At 34.9% G+C, this 22,103-nt stretch overlaps 1 protein-coding gene across 1 annotated transcript; it reads left to right on the top strand.

The window, feature by feature from the left end:
* The first annotated feature begins 17,527 nt into the window (after window positions 1-17,527).
* On the top strand, window positions 17,528-20,797 carry LOC149256337 (cysteine-rich receptor-like protein kinase 2). Its single transcript, XM_089455322.1, has 6 exons — window positions 17,528-17,638; window positions 18,077-18,164; window positions 19,872-19,976; window positions 20,138-20,194; window positions 20,304-20,538; window positions 20,683-20,797. The coding sequence occupies exons 1-6, from the start codon at window positions 17,528-17,530 to the stop codon at window positions 20,795-20,797; spliced, it is 711 nt and encodes a 236-aa protein (XP_089311448.1).
* Window positions 20,798-22,103: the final 1,306 nt, after the last annotated feature.

Genomic DNA, 22,103 nt, shown 5'->3' with positions numbered 1-22,103 from the left:
GATGAATTAGCAAAAAAAGGCTCAATGATGGAACAACGACAACTACAGTTAAATCAAGGAATGTTCAAAATCTCTCATATCATTTATTCATCAAAACATATGTATTTCTATTCAAATTTTATAACATATGGAAATATGCTCCAAGACGAGAATGGAAATGGCTTTTGCTATGATACTCTTCTTGCAAGCAACCAAAATGGTCATCTTAGAAAATTGATCAGTGACCATAAACACATAGTCAATACAATTTTTGGTAGAAGGAAGGCTAGCCAACCTATATGGATTCCCAAGGGTAGCTAGCAGTACGCAGAGGGGTGTACAAGCATTTCTTCTTAATGGTTGGTTTAGCGCTAGTATAGGTAGTGTAGGATCCGATATACTTGCCAATATTCTGTGATTTTTTTTTCCAATTAAAAAACTTCTACACTACTTTCATTGTCTTCTCCACACCAAAGTTATCTGTAGCCTGATTGTAATGTGCCTCCTAGATTATCAAGGCACACTCACTTTAAGGAACACAAAGGTGTCCTAGGCAACACAACATTCCATGCTAGAGGTGGTAATATGGAACTAGCTTACTGGTCATCAACATCTAGAAGGTGGTCATGAATTCTAAAGTAATGTTGTATAGTTACAACCATGTAGAGGCCTCTTTCAAAAAATAGTTGAGAACTATGGTTAGTGCCATAATTGGTGGTCGACGTAAGTAGTCTGTAACATGATTGGTGTTACCCATCTTGTATTTCATGTTCAAAAGGAAATTTTGTGAGTATGTGGATCATTTTTTATGGCAGTCATTTTGTAACTTCCCTTGTGTCAACAGAAATTGAAGAGGCTTATGATACATGTGGATGATTGTATCCTTCCCTATCATATAATGTTTCCATTATTTGCAGGCCTATAGAATGGAATACATCTCCTTATCATAGGTGGGGTATACTTAGACAATATCATAGTGTTTCACTACAATAGGCCACAAGATGCCCTTAATAAATGAGTATTGCACTAATAACATAGTTAATTGTATCTGTGTTGATCTCAAATGGTTGTTGCAGGTTTGGAAGGGTTAGAACTATTGTGGAGAGAAGGTAGTGTTTTATCTCTTCCCTCGGTTACTTTACTTAAGGGTCAAGCGATATAAGCGAACCTTGGCACAAACCTTCAGTAGAAGCTAGCAATGAACAAGAAGTTAGGAAGCTATTAGAGTTGTTGATGTTAGCCAATAAAAATTGGATTGGATCTCAGCTAAATCCACATGCACTCCTTGCTCATCAATAATGTAGTCTAGGTATTAGATCTTTTCCATGGCAAAAGGGCATGTTTCCAAGTTTCCACATAGTTTGTGCTACCATAGAGTGTGGATGACCTAATGAGTATGTTACCAGTGTTCTTCCCAAATCCTACTGAAGATGAGGATATCATCTAAATATACAACCATGAAAAAGTTAGTGAAAGGCCACAATATATCATCCATCATCCTCTTGAAAGTTGTTGGGGAATTTTTCATGCCAAAAGGCATGACCAACCATACCCTCTGTGGACTTGAAATTAGGTTTCCACACTTTAGTTAGTTCTACTGGGACTTCTGGTAGTTAGACTTCAAATCAATCTTATTGAAATACTTTTCTCCTTTGAGTTGATCAAGAAGGTCATCAATCTGAGCAATCGATACGGGTTCTTGATTGTGATTTTGTTCAAGGCTCAATAATCAATGCAGAGTCGCCACGTCCCATATTTACTCTGCACAAGTGCAATTGGGATTCCACATGGTGAGGATCTCATTCAAATGTGCCATTTTTGGAGTAGCTCTTGAATATGATGCTTGATTTCATCATTCTTCGTAAGAGAACAATGATAGATTGGCTCATTGGGAATGTGTGTATTGGGGGTCAAGTTGATTTAATAGTTGACCTTATGTCTCCATTATCTTCCATGATCTTATCCATTTGTTGTCGCTACTTGGCGGAGCCTTATGTGGAGGCCATGGATGTGGCTACAATATTCCCATTACTTTGAGATCAAATCAAGAGGAATAAAATTCTCCTATTTTATGAGAAGATATTACTACATTAGTTAGTAGATATCAAAGAAATAATAGTATAAAGGGTTATCTCTGGTACTCTTTATAATTGTCTACCTAAAGTAATAATAACACTGCAAGGTCTAGACTCATACATAACATGTTGCTTCAAAAAATATGGCTGGCCTAACAAAAAATCATAATCTGCAAGGGTAGAAACATCACACAATGCCTCATCCATGAAATTCTTGATGCTATATGGTAGGTAGCATTGTTGGTTGACTCAAAGATATTTTCCTTGGTGGAGACACCCAATGGTGTACAGCTACAAACGTTGAATTCTTAATAGGCCTAGCTGCTTAATGACCTCTGTTGATGTGAGGTTCATTTGAATCCCACTATCAAAAATGAAAATAATTAGGGTTCCCTTCTCCCATATTTGTGAGTGGAAGATTCATTCACCTTCCTTCGAATCTTCAGGGTCACTTTGTTGGAACCTAGCAGTGGCAACGATGGTTTTAGATTTTGCATCAATGATTTCTTCCCTTGTTTAGGTTTGGTTCAAATACGAAACCTACATTCAATTTTGAGGCTTTTAGCTCAATTACGAGAAACTACTTTTCATGGAATTATTTGGTGTTATGAGTGGCACTCTTATCGAACTTGTACCACTTTCCTATGTCTTTCTTCATATTCCCAATGCCATTATTTGTTGGCAACTTTGATGGGTTGTCCTAGGGTGATCTACCCTGGCTCTATCCTTTTTTCTATGTTTTTGGGATGCTTGTGCCCTACTTTCTTTGTGAATGGTTTGTAGATCCAAGGCCTTACTTCTTCTACTTAATTTTTTTCTCAATTTTAATAGCATATTAGTATGTTTCACGAAGCAAGGAGATGTCCAAGAAATGTTATTTTGTTTTGATGTAGTGTAAATAGTCGCAGTACTTAAGCACTAGATGTCACTCAAATTTTTTGATATCCAACTTGGTGCACAAGGTGTGAAAGATATATGTGAACTCTTGCATGGATTGTTCCCTTTTTTACCATAGTGTGGCCCATCTCATGTACTAGTCTTCACCACTTCCAACAAGGTAATATCGTTCCTAATAGCATTTCTAAAAGAGTCCTAACTGGGTGCAACTATAAAGAGTGGGGATTCCCCTCTAGCCCTTTGATCACGATAATTTTACCACCAATCATTGACATGGGGGGTGGCCTTAAGGAGTGGAAATATAATATTTTCTCTATCGGAAAATCTGTAGAATAAAAAATACCATTCTAGTAGATTTTACCATTTTTCTAGAGCATTTTTGTCTATCTAATATTCAAATATAGGCATATAAATATTTATTGAACTTTAAATGGGGTGGCATCTCCAAAGTCCCCACTTGATGAATATGCATCTCCTATTGGCATCCCTCAAAGGACCTAGGAAACTTTATCCATCATTTTGCTCCTTTGTCACTCGAGGGCTTCCTCAAGTAACATCTTAATAAGATATCTCACTCCCTCATATTTTATTTCTTTTTCCATGGGAGGCAATTGGGTTCAACGAGGATGGTCTTGCAACTGTTCAAACAATTTAGGTCCCATCTCCTTATACCCCAACCTCGTCATGGACGTGCATAGAAAAATAGAGAAAGAATATACTTCTTTGATACCACTGATCAAAATTTATGAAGGGAAGAAATTGAAATACATATCAATAATAAAAAAATATAGATCTACAATGAAACTTGACTACAATTAAATAAGGGAAAATGTTAAAAATGGTATACAAGTAGAATGAAGCAAACTAGCACGAATATTGGTAGCTTATCTCTAAGAAGAGATGTGACACCTACACACCTTCATAAATTATATTATATTGAGCAGAACAAGAATTTTTATCATTAATGGATAATGACAAACCATAAAAATTAGAAACCCTAACCCTAGGAGATGAAGCACCAAAGGCTTATAGGCATCAATGGGGTGAGTTGGAAGATCAAGTTACCAAGGTTGTCACTTTATCATACGATATTTTTTTGGTGCACACTATATCCTATTTGAAAGGTCTATCCGAGGAGAACACGTTCCAATTGTCATGTTTCCCAAAGAAATTTCTTTTTGGGCCTCAAAATGGCTCCAAAAGTTCACAACCTAAAATTTCACAAAAATAGAAGTGTCAAAATAGGAAAATTATGCTATGAGCCAAAGGAATAGATGGGGGGCTACCAATATCCACTTGGATCAATACTAGCTTATGAAAATTTGTTTGACTGGCCATGGGGTCGAAATATGAAAGCTATTATTTCCCTTGAGAGAAAATGAATAAAGTTGAAAGGAAATAACACGTTGATTGTAATCATGCTTAATGATCATGAAGGAAAACAACACATTAAAGCATTGCATGATGATGCAAAATAAAAATGACAATACCATGTCATGCAGGAATACAAAGACAATACGGAGCGTAATGCAGTAGTAAAATTATTTTAGGCTCACTCCTTCCCATTGGACAAAACTCGAATACCAAGTTTTATGAATGGAAGATTGAAAACTATGAATACAAGGCTAAAGAATGTTGCTATATTAAAGTAGTACCAATTAGGAAGACCTAAGCATGTTTTATAGGGAAATAAGTTCCTATTATATATGAAATAAAATTAATGCAATCCATGACACTACTTCCAAAATATCTGAAGAAGAAATTTTGCACCTCCCTAGAATTTAAAAACATAATTCTCCTTCAAATCACATTCATAAAGTTTCTAAACTAGTAGATGAATAAGGAAGAATATAATGTTTTTTCTAACTTTTGCTATCAAAGAAACAAGATCATGGGATACTCTTGCCCCTCAACTTTCGACATGGAAAATTACTACTACATATTTTTTTGAATATTTTTGGGGAAATAAAATATCTATATTGGCCAACATTCCCCAATTTAAGTTAAGTTGTGATGTTACAACCCACATTGAACAATTTGAAATATAATGGAAAAGGATTGGGTAAAAAGATGAGAGATTCTAGCCATAGATGTTCCACAGTAATCTCAGTGATATTTCTAATAAGTCGTATAAAGTTGAAGAAGCTTAGGGATAAATACTCCATTTGAGTGAATTAAAGAGTAATTTTATAGTATGCTTTGAGTTCAACCCTACCGAGAAAGAATTAATTGAAGTAGCTCAACAAATTGAATACATTATTAAGAAAGAAACTCTTGTAGATTTAATGGAAATAGGAAAAGTGAAAGTCAACTACTGATCGACTTTGAGATAAAAATATATATTTCATTTTAGCAACCAGTAGAAACGGAAGCCTCCCAAATTAGCATGGAAAGCATCAATATTTGAGGGAAAATATTTTGATGGAAAAAGGATCACCCTAAGAACCATAAACAAATTAGAATGATACTTAAGATATATAAAGAGAAAAAAAGAAAAATCTTAGAAGCTAGACTTTCCACATTCCTACTAGGAAGTGAAGGTAGGATACTAGAAACTCGAGGATTGAAAGACTCCTAGATGGGTGGAGGCTGAATTAAAGATAAAAAAATCGACATATATAATGATGGTTGACTAAAACTTTCTTGAGTGGGTGATTACTGGCTAGAAAAATAAACCACTGAATTCATCAACCTTCTTAAGGAGTATCAGGATACATTCACAAGAGGCTATAAATATTTTAAGGGACTTGTAAAGGAAATGGGGGAGATGAAAATCAACCTCATGCAAGGATCCGAGTTGATTAAGAAATGATTTATAAATTGGCCCGCAAGTAAAATTCAATTGTACAAAAAGAAATTGAAGGGATTCTAGCTATTGACATCATATATTCTATAGGAATGTTAGAATCAACAAATCTAGTGGTTGTGCAACCAAAGAAGCATGACTTGAAGAAATTAAGAAGGTGTGTTGAGTTTTGTGGTATGAATATGTTAACAGTAATAGATCCATAGTGAACTCCACTTGCCAATGAAATTATAAATGAAGTTGCAATGCATGAGCGCTACTCATTCAAAAACAATTTCTCAGAGTATTTAATCAAGTACCCATAGTAGAAGATGACTAAGAAAGGATAACATTTGTTTGAGAATTTGGTTATTTCAAATATAAATTTATATCATTTAGAATAAAAAAACACTTCCCTAAAATTCTAATAAAATCATTCCAGGAGTATATTTTTAAGAATGTGAGGCCAAATCACATTACAATGAGCCAAAAAGGAGGTTTTAACATAAATGAAAAATGAGGAAACCCTAACATCCAAAATGCTAACCATAGGAGATGAAACACTAATAGTATTGTGGGCCTTGAAGGAGTTAGTTGGCATGTCAACTTCTGAGGGTTTTAACTTTTGCATATGATCTTTGTGTGGAAATCTCAATAGCTTGTTGGAAAGGTCTAGCCAAGAAGTATGCATTCCCAGTAGGTCAAGTCGAGAGCTTGAAACTAACAATGAATTTCTAGCACATAAAATAAAAATTGTTTAAGGCCTTAAAATGGCCCTAAAAGTTCAGGATAATTTTTTTTCTAGAAAAAATACCAAGATATAGAGATTTTCTTTGAGCCCATGGAATATGTGGGTGTCCAAAAATATCCACTAGGATAATGGAGTTCATAGCTTCAATTGAAAATATATGGATGAATATGCCTCACGATGCTTCTATTCTCCTATATTTTAAAATGATGGAACTTGGGAAACAAAATTTTGAATAAGGCCAAGGGGAATTTATGCGTCATCCGGCAAAGTCCCATATTTGGATTAATTTAACTCTTATATTTATTCTCTTGAAATTTCCATTAAATTGACCACTCCAAAGCCCCCATCAATGAGGATATTGTACCTTATTTATGCCTTGATGAAAATCATCAAGGGGTTGTAAGAACTCATAAGACCACATACCCTCAAACTCTTCTCGTAGTTCATGATAATTACATGATTCTAGGGTCTCCTTGGAATCATTAGCCTTTAGGAACATGGAAATAGAATAATATGTGGCATGGTCCCCTGATGGTGTGTTGTATGTTTTCGATAATGACCCATAAATTCAAACATGTAAATAAGAATCCGTGTCTATGTTTGACAATGGACACAACATGGCATAACCAATCTGAGTGCATTGCACCTAGTATATTATGTATTTTATATTTTGGTTTGGTGTGTGATGTGATCGCATTTTATTTTTGCAAAAAAATCCAAAAGAAAAAGTAAAGTAGATGACTGTGTTCTTACTTAATTTATGCATTCTTTCTTCCTCTATGTGATTTAACCAAGGGTCTTGACTTTTGGATTGTTTTTATAGGCACGAGTGACTTTTTTAGGGATATTCATTGAACTTGAGTTCATGTTTTCAATCTCAACATACAGTGTTATTTCACTCTCTGCATTTTCACTTTCGTTGTTAACTATCTATGTTGTCTTCAATGTGTCATAAGTCTGACCCCTTAGGCTGCAGAATTAACCCCTTATTTATTGAAAATAGTAACTTGAATGGTAGAGCCTACCCTTAATGGATACCTTAGAATAACACCATCTTACCATTTTTGTGTCCATTTTTTGACATTTTCTAGGCCAAAGAATCCTCTTATAAACCCACCATGAAATGAAATTAAGTCTCATATCTCTCTCTTCTTCTAACTTTTGACCACATCTCGAGGATGATCCAAATCACTTTCTTATGTCTTTATAGTTATTGAAGTTTGTTGTTACTAATGTACTAGTGCCTATTTCTATGCCCTTTTTATTCCTTCCCTTTGTTTACCACCATAGCAATCACAATTTATGTCTTTCTATTTGTAGCATGTTGTTATTTTTTCTGGTGATCTTATCCTTCCTGGAGATATTACTAGGATAACTAAATTTACCTTACCAACCTCTTTAATTTCCTCTACTTAGGAAGGTTCCACCAACTTGGAACTTGATGCTTCTCGTTTATACCACTCATTTCTTCCAGATGAATTTCCTTTTCATCTTATTCCTACTCATAAAAAAATGAAATCCATACAGCTTACTCTTCTCCATTTGTTTCATTTGTTAAAACAACAAAAAAATTTACCAAAATAAATTTTACTTTTTTCTCAACTCATTAAAATCTCAACGAAAAAATACACTATTGAGTACATTTTTAACTCCTTTTGGAACTCATTAAAACTAAACAAAAAAGGCACTATCGAAATTACATTTCTTCTCTTTCATGCTTGCTAATCTATGAAGGAAGTACTAAAAAAAACGCATGAACAAATTATTTAATAAACATAAAAGTAAAAAAATCACAATCCCAAAATACACAAAGATTTAGTTGGAAAGAGAAACCAAGAAATCGATCCAACCTGTTAGAGTTACAACTCTAATTTTTCTCATCAATCAACTTCATTGTTTATAGTACAACATATATTTTCCCACATCATCAAAAACATGTAAATCATTAACATTAATTATATTGTAACATTAATTTATTAACTAGATTTAGAAAAGCATTGGCTAAACCACAAAGCACCACAAAATAACCAGGGTGAAAATTATGTACCAAAAATGAACTTAAAAATCCACCCTAAAATGAAAATTATTGTGCCAAAAATGAATATTATTAACATTCATTTATTAACTAGATTTAGAAAAGCATTAGCTAAACCACAAAGCACCACAAAATAACCAAGGTGAAAATTATGTACCAAAAATGAATGAAGGTGGTCTACCAGCCCCGCTACACCTAGTGCAACACATCATGCATAGGTATGCTCAACCCATCAATACACCCAATGGAATGAATCACACATGGGTCTTGTCGTGCAAAGAGTATGGCACACACAAAAAAAGCAAGCCCCCTAATAACATAACATGACCAAAGGAAATGACACTCTTCAAGGAAAATGCTAAGCCCTAAAAGATATCACAAGACATGAAAAAAAAACGATGAAATTTTGTAAGTTCTACTTAAGCCAACACAACTATCCCTTATTACTCAAAACCAAAACACATAAAACTATCATATCAAAATTAATAAATATAAATTTTAGATCAAAGAAATCCCACAAATCAACAACATATACCCTTGGGGAAGACATAGTATTTCAAATTTATCTTGTCTGTCAAGTGGATATCTGATTATGGTCACCCAATGGAATGAATCACACATGGGTCTTGTCGTGCAAAGAGTATGGCACACACAAAAAAAGCAAGCCCCCTAATAACATAACATGACCAAAGGAAATGACACTCTTCAAGGAAAATGCTAAGCCCTAAAAGATATCACTAGACATGAAAAAAAACCGATGAAATTTTGTAAGTTTTACTTAAGCCAACACAACTATCACTTATTACTCAAAACAAAAACACATAAAACTAACATATCAAAATGAATAAATGTAAAATATAGATCAAAGAAATCCCACAAATCAACAACATATACCCTTGGGGAAGACACAGTATTTGAAATTTATCTTGTCTGTCAAGTGGATATTTGATGATGGTCATTTGTTTTTCATGTCTGTCACTTCAATTATTATGTATATTTTCTAATGCGATTTTTTTTGTGTTGTTATATGCTATTTTGTTATAACAGTTGGGAGGTAAGCTTGAAAGTATTCATGTATAGGAAAATGAAATGTAATACATCATTAGTCTAACTCTACAACACCAAAAAATATATCGAGGTTCAAGTGGTTGTTGGAAACCACAACTCTCTAGAAGTGAGGCTCAAAACAAAACAATTTCTCAATTGGGAAAGGCATGAAACCATTCTCTAAATTGGGAAAGGTGCAACAACTAAAAATATAATTTGAGGAAGCAAGATTCTATTATATTTCAAGACTTCATTTTCAATAAAAAACTATACAATAATATGACATATATTGTAGTAAATATGTCTATTTATACAAACATTCGACTACTAAGTAATCAATATTTTAAAAAATATGTAATTATAGAATTCATTTTTTTGCATCATTGCATGCCTAATAAGATATACTTTATTATTTATAAGCATTTATTTTTACATACACATATATTAATGTGAACATGGAAAGTACCATTTCTAAACCTCTAAAAATGCAATGCAGGATCAATGATATCTCTTTCAATAATACATAGGGAAATAGAATTACTAATGTTATTCTTTTAAAAATAAGTCATTCATATGACCAAGTAGTAAACCATACAAATATGAACTTTTTTACTTGATGATGGACACTAAAAATATATTTTCTAATTATCAATACCTTAAATTTAGTGAGATCATTTCATAAAAAATATTCTCCTATAAATGTAACAATATTCTTAAATTATTGAGATCATTTCCCAGAAAATATTCTCCTGTTAATGTAACAATAAAATGTAATAATCTTTTCTAGAGAAACACATGCCCCTTATCTATAAAAATTTATCTCAAATACTTTAAACATCAAACTGTTAAATTCCATAAATAAGATGCACACTTATCTTATAAATTAAAAATCAGAGATCACACAGTTAAACACATGAACACAAAACTTCTCTTCATTCGATGGCTTGAACAGGTTTTTATACACAATAAAGAACCTTCTGGAGTCTTTGCTGGAGTCGGTGGCTTCTCCAGGAAGCTATCCAGCTCCGCTGAATTCTAGAAGAGCTAGATGCAGTATTAATGGCGGTGGTTGGAATTACTATCCAACACTCCCCCTTAATTCCAACCATATAACAAATATACTATGTATAAGACACTGTAAACATATTGTTAATTGACATGCCCGCTGGTCTAATTCTCGGCTAGGCTTACAATATAATCTTGATTTTCTACAACACATAACTTACTTCTACAAAACTCAAATTTTGTCTTTCCAAGAGGCTTAGTGAATATGTTAGCTACATTCTCATTTGTATTACAGTACATTAGAGAAATTTATTTTGATTGGACCTTTTCTCTTACAAAATGATATTGTGTGTCTATATGTTTCAACCTTGCATGACATACATGATTGTTCCCTAGTTCGATGGTGCTTTGATTATCACATCTGATCACTCTAGGTTCTTTTTGACCTTCACCAACATCTTTAAGTATTCTTCTAAGCCATATGGCTTCACAGGTGCCACTACATAATGCTTTATATTCTACTTCAGTTGATGACAAGGAAATTGTAGCTTGTTTCTTGCTGTTGCATGACATAGCTCTCGATCCTATGTTGAAGACGTATCGAGTGGTAGATTTCCTGTCATCAGGATTTCCAACCCATTCAGAATCAGAATGACCTGTCAATTCAACATTACAAGCATTAGTATATTCAATACAAAAATTGATAGTTCCCTTTAAATATCGAAGGACCCTTTTTGCATCTATCCAATGGCTTTCATGAGGCTTAGCCATGAATTGACTAAGTATGCTTACTGCATAAGCAATGTCTGGTCTGGTGGTAGTGAGATAATTTAGACTTCCCACTAATTGTTGATACAATGTTCCATTCACCTCTTTTGTTCCATCATCACTTCTTAATTTGATATTTTGTTCCAATGGAGTACTCACTGCTTTACATTCATTCATATGAAATCTCTTTAGTACTTCATTTGTATATTTACTTTGTGTGATTATGGTTCTTCCATCATACCTCCATACTTCAAGACCTAGACAATAGTGCATATCACCAAGATCCTTCATCTCAAATTTCTGTGGTAACTTCATTTTTATATCTATAATTAATTTATCAGCACTCCCTGTTATTATTAGATCATCAACATATATAGAAAGTAATACTATATCCCCATTTCTGTCTATCTTGACATATAAATTAGGATCATTTTTACTCTTTTTAAGTCATTGCTGAAAGAATAATTTGTCGATTTTCTCATACCAATATCTGGGGCCCTGTTTTAGTCCATATAAGGCCTTTTTTAACTTGCATACAAGATGTTCTTGATATTTCTTACAAATCCTTCTGGTTGAACAAGATAAATCTCTTCTTTTAAGTCACCATTTAGAAAAGTTGACTTTACATCTAATTGATGTAGCTTCCAATCATATTTAGTTGCCAATGCTATCATTATTCTGATTGTATTCATTTTTGCAACTGGAGCAAAGGTATCTTTATAATATATTCCTTCTTTTTGTGAATAACCTTTTGCAACCAATCTTGCCTTATACTTGTCTTTTCTACCATCTGCATTAAATTTTGTCTTGTACAGCCATTTTGATCCTATAGGGACTTTATTTTCAAGTAGTTCTATTAATTCCCAAGGTTCATTTTTCATTATAGAACCATATTCTTGTTTCATAGCTTCCATCCATTCTTTATGACTTTTGGCTTGTTCATAATTTAAGGGCTCAAAAACAGTCATTACTTGAGACATTAAAGCATAATCTTTATACCTGATGGGGGCTTGAATTTGTCGTGTTGACCTTCTTAGAGGTTCATTACTTTGTGGAGTACCTTCTCCTTTTCTTCTCTGTGGAGTGCCTTCATTTCTTTGTGGACTTTGATTCCTTGATGTGTCTTTCGGAATGTCCTTGTGTTCTAGTTCTTGAGTTGATTCCACAACTTCTTCTTCTTCCTTAAAGCTTTGATAAGAAGACTTCCATGTATTATGTTGATCTTCTTCTATTTGTTTATCTACATGCTCATGAAATATAACATCTCTACTTGCAAAGACCTTGTGAGTGCTTGGATCATACATTTTATATGCTTTTTGATCCGTACAATATCCAATAAAAATACATTTGATGGCTTTCACATCTAACTTTCTTCTATCCTCTTTAGGAATATGAGCAAAGGCCTTGCATCCAGATATCCTTAAATGACTAACTTTAGGTTTAAAATCATAAAATGCTTCAAATGGTGTTTTGTGCTCAAGATACTTAGTAGGGCTTTTATTTTTAAGATATACAATTGTATTAATGGCTTCAGCCCAAAAACTATTAGAACGTCCTTTACTTTTCAACATATTACGAGCACATTCAACTAATGTTCTATTCTCTCTCAGCTACTCCGTTTTGTTGAGGTGTATGTGGTATTGTAAATTGTTTCATAATTCCATTTTGTTTGCAATATTTGATAAAATAACGTGAAATATACTCACCACCTTTATCAGATCGAAGAAATTTAATGCTCTTTCCTGTTTTCTTTTCAACCATACTCTTGAATTCTTTAAAGTATTCAAACACGTCACTTTTGTTTCTTATAAAGTACACCCAGGTGTATCTAGTGCTATCATCAATAAATATAAGAAAGTAATATGCTCCACCAAGTGACTTAGTTTGCATTGGACCACATACATTAGTATGCACTAGTTCAAGTATTTCACATTTTCTTTTATTCTCATGCACATGAAATTCTTCCCTATGTTGTTTTCCTAGTGCACAACCTTCACATTCAAAGTGTTCTCCTTTAATAATTGGAAGACCTTCTACCATCAATTTCTTTTGTAGTATCATTAGGTCATTATGACTTAAGTGTCCATACCTTTGATGCCAAAGTTCTATAGTTGACATGCCTGTTGATGCCAAAGATTGATGCCCATTCTTCATTACATCCAACTCGTATAAGCCTCCAACTCTCATTCCTTTTGCCACAACCTTATAGTTGTCCTGCACATCCTTTACCAAACAATGTGATTTCACAAATTCAACTTTTAAATGTTGATCTCTGATAGTAGAGACTGAAATTAAGTTCTTCTTTAATCCTGGAACATACACCACATTTTTAATTTGTTTTTCATGTCCATTAGGCATCATAACACTTATATTACCATATCTTTTAATTTCATGTTATCTATTATCTCCTAAATAGATGTGTCCACCATTATTAATCTCATGATAAGTATCAAACCAATCTCTTTTGCATGACATATGGATTGATGCACCAGAATCTATAAACCAAGCATTATCATCATCAGTTTCTGCTAATAAAGCAGCATTGTACACAAACAATTTAAGATTGCTAACATCTTGACTAATTGCTTCATCTCTATCAACATAATTTCCTGAATTCCTTCTTTGTTTAATTTTATCAGACCTCCTTTTCATGCAATTCTTAGCAAAATGACCAGGTTTTCCACAGTAATAACACACATCATCTCTACTTGATTTGGCATTTGTCCTTCATAAAGGGGTACCTTAAAATGATTTTACCTGTGGCTTTTTGCTTTTATTTTTCTCCAACTGTTTGCCTTTGAAGGACTGCTTCCCTTTGGCCATCAATGCCAAATCTGAATTGGGAGATTTCTATTTAAGGCTTCTTCTCCGCTCTTCTTCGTGCATAAGTATACCTGCCAACTCATCAAAAGTAGGAGCCTTCTCTCTAGCTGAAAGACCAGCGATAAACATTTGATATTCATCAAGCATTCCATTTAATGTCAAAATAACCAAGTCTGTACTAGATATTGATTCACCAATGTCACCTTATTTATCCTTTAGATCTTTAATTCTAGAAATGAAATCACTAACACTTTCATTTTCTTCCATCTTAATTGAAAGAAGCTTACTCTTTAAATACAATATTCGATTTGTAGTCTTCGTCTCATACAAATTTTTGAGAGTGTCCCATGTCTCCTTGGATGTTTTGCACTCTCTAATGTGTGGAATGATGTTGTCCTTAACCATCATCCGCAAAAGCACCTTTGCTTTGTTTTCTGGTCCCTCCCAATCTTGAATTGCAGTATCTATGGCTTGAGGAGACACTGGTTTAACTTCAGCTCCAAACACAATCGCCCATGTATTGTTGCCTTCCATCAAAGTCTGCAACTTAAACTTCCAATTTGCATAATTTTCACCATCTAACTTGTTAGATTCAGATAAATAAGATTTTGCCAATATATTAGCTATTGTTACTTATTTTCACCTTACCGATCACCAAAAATTACTAATTTTTACAAATATAAATCCTCAAGCAAAAAATTTTATCCAATATTATTGGATAATATGGTTGCCTTCTTCTTTTTTCTTTTTTTTTAATAAAAAAGAGAACAAAAGAAGGTGTTCTATTAATCACAGCCAAAGAGTACACTCAATAATGACAATTATTTTTTGACATCTGTACTTGAGAAAGCCCCAAATCACGAATTACAATGGCTCTCTTTTACTTGTCACTTACAGAAATCTCAATATGTTTGGCATCACCATTAGAGACAACTGCCACTTTAATCTTCGGAGCATTCATAGTCAAAACACCATTTTCCAATTTTGCAGAGATGCCATCCGCATTCACGTTATCTGGTAGTTGGAATTGCCTTATGAATCGTCCACTCGACCGTTCCACACAGTGTCACTCGTCCGTCTCCTGCACGTCTTCTTTGTGCCTTTCTCCACTTATTCTCAAAAAACACCTCTGCAACACTTCGCTGCATTCCCAAAAGACATCTCAGATGGCACAAAATCATCTGATTAAGTTAGTTTTGCACAAAAACACCATAAATAATTCATCCCAAAACCAGCAAATCAATATATCAGATGGACTGCAACTTTATAAAAAAAACACTCACATAATCCTTCGTCCAGGATCGCCCTTCCACATAGCTATCTCTCTGAGACCTTCTTTTAACACCTCTCGGCACACTGATGGCTCCCACGACATTCTTCTATAGCTCCAACCTCTCTGGAACGCACCCTCTCAAAAGAACCTTGCAGCACTCACCTTGCTCTGATACCAAATCAGAGGTCACACAGTTAAACACATGAACACAGAACTTGTCTTCATTCGATGGCTTGAACAGGTTTTTATACACAATAAAGAACCTTCTGGAGTCTTTCTAGAGTCAGTGGCTTCTCGAGGAAGCTATCCAGCTCTGTCGAATTCTAGAAGAAGCTAAATGCAGTATTAATGGTGGTGGTTGGAATTACTATCCAGCATTAAATAGAGTTGAAATGCCGCAATATAATTATTAGACATAAAACATAAGCTTACAATTCCACCATTACACCTTATAAGCTTACAGCATGCTTACAATAAATTATAAGCTGATAATAATTAATTTTACGACTGAAAATTTCACTCACTAATAGGGAAGGTTCTCATGAGAAAGACCATGGATAAAAGGGATCAACCTTGCTTCCAAAGGTACACATATACAATAAAATCTTATTGATGATACAGATGAATAAAAAATCCTTTTAAAAATTAAAACTTTTAAAAACAAAGTGAATAATTTATGAAATATATATCATTGTGAAATTACAAAATAGCATTTTTCTAATTTTTTTCTGTATTATTTCTAACCAATCGATCAAAAATACTGAAAAGAAAAAATAAGTGATACAACTTTAAAAAAAAATTGGTAAAGAGAAATAGTTGCTGCAACTAAAAACTCAACTTCTATGTGTAACCATTCATTAGAATTGAAATCATTTATTAAAATTTTTGTTACCTTTAAAATTCCTAAAAACATTTCGTACCTCAAACTCCAAGCCTGCTTCAGCTGGCCTCTTCCTTGTAATTATCCTTTGGAATTCGCGAATTCCCATTGTAATTATAAACGTTCTCACAAACTAAATAAAATGCTAATACATCGCGCTGACGTGATTGTCACGAATACAGAATCCTATCAAAAGCACAGCCTCTACCATGCAAGAGTCTCATGCTTTGAATTTTGTTAATGGCGGAACGGCCACGCTTTTCGCCGTTTGAATTTCTTTTCATAGTCAGGCCCCTCTTTGGGAAACCCGTAAAATCAGAGTTAGGAAAATGAATAAAGTAGGTTAATGTTGCAACAAGTCATCAAATCAGACACAGGGAAACCCGTCAAATCAGGGTTAGGAAAATGAATAAAGTAGGCTAACATTGCAACAACTCATTGGTCGAGGAATTGCGTTTGGTTGGAATTGGTGTGAAATAATTTTAATAAATTTCTGTTTAAATCATATTTTTAATGGTACAAATTGATTCATCATCGTCTAAAATTTAGTATTCCCACTTTCACAAACTTGGGAACAACCTTACCTAAAAAGGTAAAAACAGGGTTAGTACAAATAAAAAAATTATGCTAAAACGTTGCAACGAAAAGTGAATATATATAACAGTGCGAAAAATGAATAAATTATGCTGCAACATTGCAACCTCGCATCAAGAGGCGGTTGAGCTGATGCCCTATCCGATATGAAGAAAATATTAATGGGCTGCATGTTACTTTTCCTCACTGTATGGACGCCTCTGCATCTCTTAGGAGCTTAAATCACTCCCATTATATTTTCTCTCTTTTGGTATGTTTGTCGAATACAAAATATATACATGGTGACGATTTCCATCGTAATCTGAACCTGGTTTTGGAATCATTGATGGGGAACACTTCGACCAGTGGACTCAGTACTCATGCTAACGGATAAAACAAGTATAGTACTGTTTACAGGTTTTTTCAGTGCAGGCCATATTTCAATCCCTCCGATTGAAAATCGCAGGCATTTGCAGCTAAAAAAGGCATTCTTCAGAAATGCCAAAGCACTTCTGGATTCATTTCTATAGACGGTTGCATCTTACGTTACGACAATCATAATTTTCACAACGATTATAATCAAAGTAGCAAGTGTGTTAAAACATGTAGCCCTACTGTAGGGCTATCATAATCGCTATGCCAGAGCAATTCGGAAATACTACCGAGGAGGACTCTCAAAACTTATCGACAAAACTGTGCAGAGTCACACGCATTGGGTTACAGACAAATCCGAAACCAGTTATCCGGGTCTGCCAGAAATCTACAGCATAGCCCACTGTTGGGATTTGTCCCAAACGAACTGTCGATCCTGCCTAGATACCGGTCGATTGATTATATCCGGTACCCGTCGGTCGACCATATCCAGTGCGGGATGCGAATCTGGAGTCATAGGAGCAAGCTACTTAAGTATGAACTGCGTTTTGAATTACGAGGTCTTTAGGTTTTTCAATGCTTCCTTCATCCCATTGCGGCCCGCGCCACCGCCCGGTGAAAGTCATCCGCTATCCGGTATCTTCTGTCACATGTAGTTTACAACGATAAGGGATATAGGTGTTTCGTTCATATTCTGCAATAAAACATAGCCACTTTACTAAAGCTACCTGTGCAAATTTGCAGGAGGCAAAATGTTTAAGGTGCATCGGATTTCTTACAGTGTAGTAGACGTTATGCTTGGATTAATTGCAGCCACAGGCCTTTGGATGTGGAATTGTCATCGCAAACCTGGGGAACGCATTTCTAGAGGCAGAGGTCCTGAATTTGATAAGTCATTCGTGTGTGCTTCATAAACATGTATCATGTGAACTGTTACATCTATTTTTTTAACAAAAAATAATTAGATTCAATCTAAATGTTTTCGCAGGTGGAGGAGGAGAAATTAACTTATCCCCATGTATTGCTAACCCGGAACTTATAATCAACTACGACACGCTGCGTCAAATTTTAATGAGGAAAACAAGCTTGGCCAGGGAGGTTTTGGATCCGTCTTTAAGGTAAGCGCTTAGTATTATTGTTTTCTGTGAATTAGATTTTAGGTAAGCGCTTAGTATTATTGTTTTCTGTGAATTAGATTTTTGGTACCCGCAGCTTCCATAAAGAATAGAAATAATTTTAAAGTTTATTGAATTGCTGTAGGGTAGGGGGTTCTACTTGATGGAAGAGAGGTAGCAATTAAATGGTTGAATATTTCTGGAATTTCTGGTTATTCCAAACAAAATACAGTGGAAAAATCTTTTGTTTCTACTGTTGGGAATTTTCTAATAAATTCCGAAACAACAAAAAAAATATGAACTGAGAGTAATACCTTGTTTTCGGAATATGAACTAGAGTAATACCTTGTTTTCGGAATCTCTGATAATTCAAAAAACACAAGAACAGAGCATAAGATAATACTCTACTTTGCCTCAAGATTAAAAGCTCATCAAAATAATACTCTGTTTCAATACAGCGAAAACAGAAAAAAAAAATCGCTTTGCTGTAACTGGTGTTGCAGCAACACAGTTTTTGTAATTTGTGTTGCAGCAACACTCTTCGTGGTGTTGCAACAACGTAAATTTTTTACGTCAAATATTTTTTGAGTTACGGTGTAACAGCAACGAGAATTTTTGACGTCAAGTATTTTTCAACTTACGGTGTAACAGCAACAGGCAAGAAGGAACTTCTATTTATAAACGACAAAGTAACTGATAAAAATAAGTCTTCCTCACACAGAGGAATTTCACAACTGCTGTTACAAAACATCTTCCTCTTAACAGAGGGATTCACCAATTTATGTTAAAGAACATCTTCCTCTTTAACAGAGGGATTTACCAATCTATGCTTAAGAGCATCTTCCTCTTTAACAGAGGGATTCACCAACTGCCTATGCTGAAAAGCATCTTCCTCTTAACAGAGGGATTCACCAAAGACTGTGCTTAAGAGCACCTTCCTCTTGACAGAGGGATTCACCAACATGCCTTCTTCAGAGGCACTTCAATCTATGTCTTACATTCATTTAGCACATACGCGCTGCAGCGTATTGCCCTGCAAAACTTCACGCTGTTGCGTGCTCCCCTTTGCTCTCTATCTCTCTTACTTTTCAGTCCCTGCACTGCTGTGCAAGAGGGCTTCATTCATGTGAGCTCGTGTTGCTGCACATTCTTTCTTAAACACACAGAAATTACATTTGAGTGCTACTGCACTACATTGCAGAGTTATTAACACTGCTGTGGCTCTACACATATATAGTGCAAAAAGCGGTCATAACTTATCCATCAATCGCCTCAACTCTCTGACAGAGTCTCTGCTACACATAATGAACAAATTTGATCTTTTGTTGTATTTCTTGAGTCGATTGTGCTGAAACCCAAGACTGATGAATGCTGCGGCTGGCTCGAGGCTGGTACTTTCCTTCTCGGCCATGCTTCTTCTTTAATGTTGTATGTGAACAATTATTGCGCAAAGCTTGGATCTGATCTTCCTCCTCTTTTGGGAATACAAACAGGTAAAGGGCGAAAAGACACTTATGGCGGTGGCATGAATAAGCCGAAACAAATAATGCCCATTGGAATAAAGACAGATGAACTGCTGGGATTGTTTACAGGTGAAGGTGCGATTTCCGTTCAATTGTTGCTGCAGTTGAAATTACATTCCAATAGAATATAGATTCAAGTCAAGGAGACACTGAATTTCTCAATGAAGCAAATATTATCAGTAGTGTTCAACACAGGAATCTAGTGAAGTTGCTTGGTTGGTCCGTGAAAAGCTCAGAAAGGCTACTAGTTTATGAATACCTCCAGAACAACAGTCTTAACAAGATTCTATTCGGTAGTTTCTCTCTCTTTAACTACCTATTCGGTGCATAGATCCTTGACCTGTTCGAGTTTGACAATGTAGCTTGCTAACATTTTTGCTTGTTGTCATGCAATGAACGCAGATAGAACGAAACGCCATTTGCTTGACTGGAGAGAGAGGTACGAATTCATAGTTGGAACTGCACGTGGGCTGGCCTATCTTCACGAGGAATCTGAGATTCAGATCATCCACAGAAATATTCAAGCAAGCAATATTTTACTTGACAATAAATACAGATCCAAAATAGGAGACTTTGGTTTAGCCAAACTCTTTGGAGAAGATCATAGCCACGTTAGCACTAGGATTGGTGGAACTTTGTAAGAATTCTCTTCAGATTTCAATATCTTGATGTCCCCAACTTTATTAATAAATTACAGGATATGAACCCATTACAATTCACATCTGTGAGGAATCATCATATAATTTTAAGAAGGTTAAGGTATGTGGATTTCATTGTGCAGTGGTTACATAGCGCCTGAATATGCCTTCTATGGACAGTTGACAGAGAAAGCAGATGTATTTAGTTTTGGAGTAGTTGTTCTTGAGATTATCAACGGAAGAAAGACTCTTGAGTGACTACGAGAACCAGATGTAGCCATGGTGATCGTTATTTTTTATCAAATAAATTTTATCGTGATATTCTTTAAAGTCTCAAATGATAGCACTCAAGTACTTAAATAAATATAAAAAATACACTAAATGGATCAATCAGCAAACAGAGGGAAATTACCTCATCTCATAAGCACCGATCACCGGAGATGAAACCCAGTATTTCAATGAATAACAGAGAAGGATGGCCAGATGTATGATTACGGTTACTTTATTGCTTTGCCCAAACCTTAGATTGAGGGACCAAGTACTCTCGTGAAGATGAGCACCCTCCCAAAAACTGAAGACAGAGTAGATCTGTCCGTGTTAGGAACCAGGACAGCCTGTCCCAGTCACCTTGTGTAAGTCCCTATAAGTTTGTCCACTAGAGGTACCTCAGATCATAGACACCACCGGGGGTGACATAGTCGTAGACAGCACGCTGTGTGGGCAGGATACCTGAATCCCTGACTCAGTTCCGAAATCCCCGAAGGGACCCCCAATACACATAATTCCCAAAGGATTTGTAAGATAAGGTAGGCTACCTTCAATTACAGTCCAATGTTGTCTCGTATTTCGTTCCACATTCACTGGAGTGGTCCCGGTAGTATGAGTGCAGAAGGAATTTTTTGCTCGTTAACAACACTAGTTTGGTTTTTGACCTTGGGTAGTTTACTCACATGCTTATCCCAAGATCCTAGCCTAGCTAATGTTGGTTTGCTCGTAAGAGTAACTCATTGATTTTAATGTAAATTTTATGTGTACTTAATTGTCTTCGGTAGGGGTGTTGACATATGAAATATGGTAAGACTCTTGACTCAATAAATCATGCAAAAACAATGCATTGAAAAAATTAATTTTAATTTTGATGCACACAAGCTATATTCTACATATTCATACTTTTCACATATTCATAGTTTCGTCTATGCATCTATAATCTTTCAACACATGCATAACCAAAAGATTCTTTTCCAATATTTCCTAACAACTACTTGAAACCAAAATGAAGCAACTCACAACTATTTAAACGGAAGGATGAAAACAAATTATTAGTCTTTCTTTCAAAAAAAAATGTTTTTAAGAGAGAAAAACCAAAACGTTTTCCTAAAAATAAATTTCTAGGACACCAATTTTGCTTACATAATATAGTTAAAGATCTTATTTCAGCCCATGAGAAGATTTTCCATCCCTTTTGGTCCATAGATACTACTGAAAATCAAAACAAAGGGAGACTAACGCTCTGTAACAGTGGCTACAGAGAGCTAGTAGGCCCACTAACGCTCCATGTACACAG

This window comes from Pinus tabuliformis, chromosome 7 (genome assembly GCF_031772625.1).
Source record: "Pinus tabuliformis cultivar Carrire ecotype Pingquan chromosome 7, CPIR1, whole genome shotgun sequence".
Taxonomy (NCBI): Eukaryota; Viridiplantae; Streptophyta; class Pinopsida; order Pinales; family Pinaceae; genus Pinus; species Pinus tabuliformis.
The sequence above is the reverse complement of the archived record's forward strand: the minus strand, read 5'-3'. Positions and strand labels throughout refer to the sequence as shown.